Raw genomic sequence first — 7,776 nt, forward strand, 5'->3', positions numbered from 1 at the left:
CCGAATGAAGAGGGAGAGGGGTTGGGTTTATTTTTTTGCAGTTGATTCCATGTTCTGAAGTATGCCACTTGTCAAGCTTTGAGTGGAACCAACTTTTGGTCAATTTATCACCTTGTCCCTCACTTAAACAATTCCTTCCATTTAAATCCCATAAAATATCTCAATGTATGCTTACATCTATATGTAAATATGTGTGTGACATTCCCATATTGCCCTTCACTTAAATGAGAAAACCGGGAGAAGTTCCCGAGCTCGGAAATCGTCCCGACTTCAAAAATTATAAAATCGATCCCATCACCTCTAAATGACTTAAAACAATTAAAATTACATTTCTAAAACCTTCAACTCAAAAAATGACCTAACTGGCACGCAAAATGAGGTACGAAAAATAATTATAATTAAAAATAAATTAGAAAAATTCGGGACATTACATGAAATTAGCAAACATAGGCCACGAAGGCCATAGGAGGGCAAACTGGCTGACGCCTGGAGATTTCACGTCGACCGTTATCTGGGCAGTAGCTGCAGAAGGACATGGAGGCTAAATTAGTTGACGTGTACCTTGCACATGTCGATCGGTTCTGGTTCTTCCCTTGTCCTTGTTTCTTCTTCTCTTATGACTAATCCCAAGCCACTCAATGATGCAATGGTGTACGTATCATGGACCTTTAAATGATGTATCAATTACGATTTGACATTGGAAATGGCCATAATGCCCTTAAATGACCTCAGGCTTAGGTAAGCACCCGGATAATGATTCTGACCCCCGAGTTTGGCTCATTTCACATTTGCTTTTAGAAACATACCCTTTTGGTGAAAGGATTCCCGTGTTCCTAAGGCTTTGGATAGTGCATCCCTGCTTTGAATTGACCACTGGAGGGAGATTTGAATTTGAAATTTGAAGGGGCAGTGGCTTAGCCAACTGGTGGTGGCGTATTTGAATGGGGTTTGCCAGAGAACATAGCTTAGCACCAAGAACAACAAGAAGTTCATCACTAAGATCAACATTTGTTTTGTATAGTGTTGCATTTTTTATGTTTGAAACACCAATGAGGTCACGAAGCCATGCTACCTCATTCAATAGCGCTGCATACTTAGTATCATTTTGATAATCAACAAGAGTAAACTCTGAGGTTGTAGATTTCATTAGTCATCTGCTGGGTTTGCTAATGCCGATGCCTTCCAAGGCATTCTATGGGTCATGGAGCTTAAACTTCCTAGCATTGGGTGATGGGTTTACTGGTGAGGTAGTGGAGTGGTAGCAGTTGTTTTGGGATGTGGGGGTGGTTTGGATGAGCTAGTTATGGTATGAGGTTTGGAGATATGTGGTTGGATAGGTGTACATGGTCACTTGGGAATGAAGATTGGGGTTGGAGAATCATGATTCGGTGGATTGAGTGGAAAGATGGTGGCTTCAAGTAATTTAGTTGAGGATTCCAAAGGGATGGTAGTATTACATATGTTAGACCATTAAAATTACCGCTAAAAAGCGAAAGGCTCTTTGACCTAGCGGTATAATCCATGGTTGTTAAAATCATGATTCTGACTCGTAGAATCGTGCGATTTTGCGATCCAACAGCCCAAATCGATCCGAATCGTAGAAAAATCGTGGCTTCTGCAAAATCGTGAATTGAATCGCCGGGATCGTACATAGAATCGTGGAATTCTATACGATCCCAACGATTCTGAATTATCCATGATTGTGGTCTTGTTTTGGGTTTAAGAGTTGTGAAGAAACCTTAAATCGATTACCACAGTGCAACAATTCCTTCTCTTTCGCGGCCTCTAGCACAACTCCGAGAAGAGATAAGATGCAGAGGGCAAAAAGAATGTTAGGGTTTTGCTGAAGAAGAAGCAGAAGAGGAGGAAAGAGGAAACAAGAAGCTAAGAAAGCTTACCTAAAAAAGACGAGAGGAGCTGCCGCTGCCGCAGGGAATTGCAACAGGGGAATTTTGCTCTCTCTGTCTGCCGCTGGGGAATTGCAACAGGGGAATTTTGCTCTCTCTGTCTGCCGCTGGGGAATTTCATGAGGGTGAGATGGTCGACAAAACACGCTCTTTTCAGATGGCAAGTTGACCTAGGTCAAACTTGCCTAAAAAAGATTGATTTTGGGCCTTATACTATTCTTGTGCTCTATTGTACCACTGGGCCAAATGGGCTTTGTAAGTTTTAAGTTTTTGAAGCCTAATGTAATATTTACATTTGTATAAAATTTGTCTAGCATTCCAAAAACTAAATAAATAAATTAAATTTTAAAAGAATATGTTGTAAATTTTAAAAGAATCTGTTGATAATTTTATATGAACTTATTAATATATATATATATATATATATATATATATATTTGTGTTTTTGGCTCATTTTTTATTTATTTTGAAGATAATTTTTGTTGAGAAAGTTAGTTTGAGTTGTATTTTTTAATTTGGTAGAATCTTACGATTTACGATTCGATTCTACGATTCCGATTCGATGAAATTCAAAACTATTCTAGGTAGAATCCCGATTTTAACAACCTTGGTATATCTCCCCTATCATTGCTTTACCATTCAGATATAAATAAATAAATAAAAATAAAAATTTCCGCTAAAAACGGCTCATTTTCATAATAAAGGCCTGGAATATATATATGAAAAAAAAGTATAGAATATTACTTGGAAAGAAAATGATTCATATAGGAAAGGACATAGGTTTTCTAGCTAGCAATTCCATAACAAGTATATATACAAAAATTATTGTCATGACCAGTGGAAGAACTGGTCAAAATGGTTCAATTCATGAACCAGTTCTTGCACTACAAAGGCTAGCAAGAAACTACTATTACAATATAGTCTATATAGAGGGAAATCTGTACATAAATTAACACTTCTTATTGCTGCATGAGTTCACATACTCATACAACTTCAATATATGCCTCCTTCAAATGGAAAGAAAAAAAAAAAATTTCGAAATCCACTAATAATCCTTTGGAATCGGGTTGGTTGTGAGTCCAAAATCAAAGGGAAAGAGTGGATCATATTTTTGATCCCCGACATTCATTGGGAGCTGATTGACATTCTTGAACCAAGTTCTAGCAAGCTTCCCAGTGAATCCGTAATCGCCAAAAAGGACATCAGTCACACCGTGGCCTTCAGAGCCTGGTAGCCAAGCAGCAACAAGAGCATCCATGTCTTGTAGGAAAGGCTCCACCACAAGAGGTCGGCCTGCAACAACGACCACTACACACTTGACACTGCCACATACATTTTTTATTATGCTTGGACCAGGTTCAGGAATTGTCAAGTTCAAACTGTCTCCATTAGTTTCAGCAAAAGGAGGTTCTCCCACGACAACAATGGCATAGTCAAATTTGTTGTTATTGATAAGCTCAGTACTTGGGTTTTCACTGTAGATAATTTCAGTTCTTGGATTAACTGTACTTGAGATAGCACCTAGGATTGTTGTTCCTGTCCATTAAAAAGAGCAAAAAACATCAACAAAATGTAATGCTTACTATTAAGGAGTGTTGTTAATCAAAGGGAATTTAAACATACCTTTGGTGAGGTTATTGCCACTCATTCCCTGCCATTCAATTGTCCAGCCACCACATTGGCTACCCAAATCGTTGGCATGTTTACCGGCAACGAGGATCCTGGTTGTGTTCTTGGGGAGAGGGATCAAAGGACTGTTTGGTTGCTTCCCATTCTTCAATAACACCAGTGATTTCCTCACAGCTTCCCTTGCCAATTCCCTATGTTCCTATTTGATAAACATTGTATTTCATTTTTTTATATAAAAGAAGAAATCAAGCTAACATTTGAGAGTGATATATTTAGAATGTATATATATATATATATATATATATATATATATATATGAAGACAAATTACTTAAATCAACCATATATGATTGAAAATTTAAGTGAAAAAAGTTTGAAATGTAGATTAATCAAGCAACCTGGTTTCCAACTTTATCAGCTAGGCTATAATCATACAGGGGCTTCTCAAAGAGGCCCATAATGAACTTGACTCTCAAAATCCTCCTGACGGCATCATCAATACGACTCATTGGGACGACTTGCTTGTTGACTAAGAGGGTCAAATTTGAAATGAATCCCTTATAATCATAGGGAACCATGATCTGGAAAAGCAGCCAGTAGAGATTTTCAAAGTTAGATATATTTCAACATATTTTATCAAAATTTTCGGTTCTGCATTGATGAGAAAAATAGTATTTCACTGCAGAATTAGCAACTAACCATGTCAATGCCAGCATTGACTGAAGCCTCAACCGAATATGTGTAGTTTGCATTGGGAGGTGAGGTGATCCTGTCAATACCTTGCCAATCAGAGATGACAAAACCCTGCAGGAAATTCAAAACATAAACATTTGTATTAACATAAATTCATTACATGAGAAGTTCTACAAGTTCTAGTAAAAGTGTTCACTCTGATCATAACAAATAAAACGTGGTGATTTATACATGTACCTGGAACTTAAGGGCGCCTTTAAGGTAGTTTATGATAAGATCGCGATTAGCATGCATCTTCACTCCATTCCAACTTGAATAGGAAATCATGATTGTGGACACACCCTTCCTGATGGAGTCCAAGTAGGCAGGCATGTGAATATTTAGCAATCCATTCCAGTCAATAATAGTGTTGTTCTCATTGATTCCATTCACTGTGCCACCATCTCCCACAAAGTGTTTTGCGCAGCCCAGAACTTTGCCTCTATAGTGTATGTGTCACGGAAGATAAAATCACACTAATTTAGAGCAAAATTAAATATAAGATCAAATACAAGTAAGGAACAATGTATATAATAATAAACTTACTTCTCCATATAAGGATATTCCTTTGGGTAGTTGGATGGAGGCTGGCCTTGTAAACCATATATGATGTCTGTCATTTGTTGCACAATTGTGTGATCTTCACTGTAGCTTTCATAACACCTACCCCATCTTGGATCCCGGCATACCTATTGTCCCAAGAAGTTGAATCAAGAAGAAACGTGTCAATTCTTAGTTACATGTATTTATTTGTGGTTCATAATTGATTTAAACCAAAAATCACCACATTTCCACAAACTGATTTTATTTCAAAGTTTGAGTTTATACCGCAATGCAAGGAGCAAAAGCATAAGGAATGCCGGTAGCTACAGTTTCAAGAGCGGTCGCTGCACCAATCCTCTTCACAAGCTCTGGATCCCTGAATGACCACATGCCCATCATAGCTAAATATTAGTATTAATTGTCAACAACATAATACAGCTACATACATACAATACATTGTTTTGGTTTAGCCATGTACTAAAAAGAGAAAAAAATTAGCTTAGCATTGTGAATTTATCTGCTAGGTGGTGAGCCCATAAAAAACTAATGTACAACTAATGGCCAATGCCTACATGGCCCGTTTGGATCATCATAGGGCCAAATGGGCATACTGACACGTTTTTTGGGATAATACCGAAGTGTCTGTTTTTGACCCCAAACCCAATTTTTCAACTCGAAAGGGCCCAACAAGCAATACCCACACCTATAATGTGACTATGTCATATTTTGTCTTATAAGAGATCCGTTGATTATTTCAGAATTTTTGTTTGTAACATGAACAGATTTTTATTTAGTAGTTTTTAGTGATAATGTTTCTTATTTTCTTATTTTTTATTTTTTGCAATTTTTAGAGAGAGTTGATTTTTAGTCTTATTTTTTTAGTATTAATTTAATTTTAATATATACATATATCTATATTTTGAAACTTCAAGCGCACACACATCCACTATAAATTATGTCTCTTCTAAGATTCAAACACTCAACTTTATTTGGGAAATAGAAAGCTTATACCACCCATTGATCATTTCCTTTTGATATTGGATTTTGTTATTATAAGGTTCATTATTATAAGGTTTTCTGATGTTCTTAATTTTCTGTTTATTATAAATGCATATACTGCAAAATGGGGTTTTTCTTCTCACTATATTCAGCTCCCTTGTGGGTTTTTTTTAATTAGTTAGTTTTCCTATATGAAATCTAGTCTTATTGGTAGTCAATACATGCATGCACATGCAAATTCAGTCTAAACAAATGAACTAAACTTGCCTGGTTGCTCCGAGTCCAACATTGTGTGGGAAAATGGTGGCCTTATAGACATTGTTGTGTCCATGAACTGCATCAATAGAATAGAGCATTGGGATCCCAAGTCTAGTCTGGAGAGAACCCTTCTGGAAATCATTCACCATGTCCACCCAGTCCTTCGGCGTCGCGTGGGCCTTGGGGACGCTTCCACCACCGCTGAGCAAACTGCCAATCATGTAATCTTTCATGATCTGAGAAGTGATATTGACACGATCGATCTGAGTCATCTGACCGATCTTCTCAGCAAGAGTCATTCGCTTCAACAAGTCCTCAACTCGAGCCTCGACAGGCTGTCTCCAGTCCTTGTATAAGATGTACTCTTTTGATGGTGTGTGCATGGGATGGGGTTGTTTTATGCCATGTCTTGGGGGTTTTTTTTCTTCTGTTCTTGTTGCTGCTGCTGCGGTAATGACGCAAAATGCCAGGATTCCCACTAAGGGGACTCTAATATTCTTCAGAATCATCTTTGCACAGAGAATTTTATTTTTTCTTTTATTTTGATATCAAAAAATAAATAAATAAATAAAATGAAAAAACAAAAGATAGTACAAAGTCAGATTTCATATTCAAGAAGGTTAGCTATCTAGCTTTGCAAGAAAGACAGAGATTATGGAATATTGAAATGTTATGAAGTAAAGTTGATTCAAAATCCATGATATATAAATAAGTACAGTTAGAGAAATATAAAACATGTATGTATAGTACACATGTTAGCGTGATATGAATAAACATGTATGTATAGTAAACATGTTAGCGTGATATGAATAGAGAAGTAAAAAAGAAGAACTTTGAACCTCTCCCCTTGAAGACAAGAGATTATAATGATACTTAAACCTACTTTTGAGGGGTATTAATCTGACCCATTCAATTGTTACCATCAAATGTCTTAAACTGAATCCTACTGGAGACCCAACTTTAATGCATCCTAATGTCATAAGTGATTCGGTCAGGCCCAATAGCCTGACTATCAGTATAAAAATCATTTTCCTATGAATAAGATGGCCATTATCTACGAGAAATTATTATGATAAATTATTAGATGATGGAGATTCATAAACACTTGGTAGACCAATTCAATTTACACTTTTCGATTCAGAAAATAACTTCACAAGGGTGTATTAATATATTATACATAAATAATGTATTCTCAATATCCATCAAACATGCAGAACATATAGGAGGGACAGATAGGACATAAATGTAAAGAAAAATACTTTTTAATCTTTGATATATATATATATATAATAAAGCAATACAAGGGAGAAGTAGAGAAAATGTACCCTATAACAAAACAGAAACGGCATGCAGATTGGAACAACCTTTGTGTTTTGCTGTTCTGCAGATTTGGAATGAAGGGAAAACATTGATGTCACTTGGAAATTTATAGTGCCCTGGGTTTAATAACCCTACCTTGGGTTCCATACTGTCCTCTGAATGTTGCTTTTGATCTTGACCGTCTAGCTGGATAGAACTACTCATTAGATCTTTTATGGACAATTGGATCTGGATCAGTAAAATATCCATAAACGGGCTGACACGTAATTTTAAATATCCATCACAAGGTTATAAAAAGAAACAAATTGATGGATATGGAGCTGTAAATAAAGAGATACTGATGACAGAGAGAGAGGGAGAGGGGAGGAGAGGAGAGGGAAGAGATTTTG

At 36.6% G+C, this 7,776-nt stretch overlaps 1 protein-coding gene across 3 annotated transcripts; it reads right to left on the minus strand.

The window, feature by feature from the left end:
- Window positions 1-2,619: 2,619 nt before the first annotated feature.
- LOC132310121 (uncharacterized) lies at window positions 2,620-6,606 on the minus strand. Of its 3 annotated transcripts, none has more exons than XM_059808347.1 (8): window positions 6,077-6,606; window positions 5,096-5,186; window positions 4,824-4,956; window positions 4,466-4,722; window positions 4,235-4,339; window positions 3,934-4,116; window positions 3,531-3,735; window positions 2,620-3,443 (listed from the first exon to the last, which is right to left on the minus strand). In XM_059808347.1, the coding sequence occupies exons 1-8, from the start codon at window positions 6,574-6,576 to the stop codon at window positions 2,953-2,955; spliced, it is 1,965 nt and encodes a 654-aa protein (XP_059664330.1). In that variant the 5' UTR covers window positions 6,577-6,606; the 3' UTR covers window positions 2,620-2,952. The 3 variants fall into 3 exon arrangements, with proteins under 3 accessions (XP_059664330.1, XP_059664332.1, XP_059664329.1); XM_059808349.1 differs by having other exon boundaries at window positions 4,466-4,709; window positions 4,814-4,956; XM_059808346.1 differs by having other exon boundaries at window positions 2,620-3,445; window positions 3,521-3,735; window positions 4,466-4,709; window positions 4,814-4,956.
- Window positions 6,607-7,776: the final 1,170 nt, after the last annotated feature.

This window comes from Cornus florida, unplaced genomic scaffold, assembly GCF_030987335.1.
Source record: "Cornus florida cultivar Cherokee Brave unplaced genomic scaffold, ASM3098733v1 CherokeeBrave_3.0.0_Hap2_Chr05, whole genome shotgun sequence".
Lineage (NCBI taxonomy): Eukaryota > Viridiplantae > Streptophyta > Magnoliopsida > Cornales > Cornaceae > Cornus > Cornus florida.

Excerpts from the sequence above, each read along its gene's own strand:
- LOC132310121 (XM_059808346.1), bottom strand. The coding sequence starts at position 6,576 with ATGATTCTGAAGAATATTAGAGTCCCCTTAGTGGGAATCCTGGCATTT. Across the intron at positions 4,340-4,465 it reads AAGGCGCCCTTAAGTTCCAG|GGTTTTGTCATCTCTGATTG; the intron begins GTACATGTATAA and ends AATTTCCTGCAG. Across the intron at positions 4,117-4,234 it reads TCAATGCTGGCATTGACATG|ATCATGGTTCCCTATGATTA; the intron begins GTTAGTTGCTAA and ends CTGCTTTTCCAG.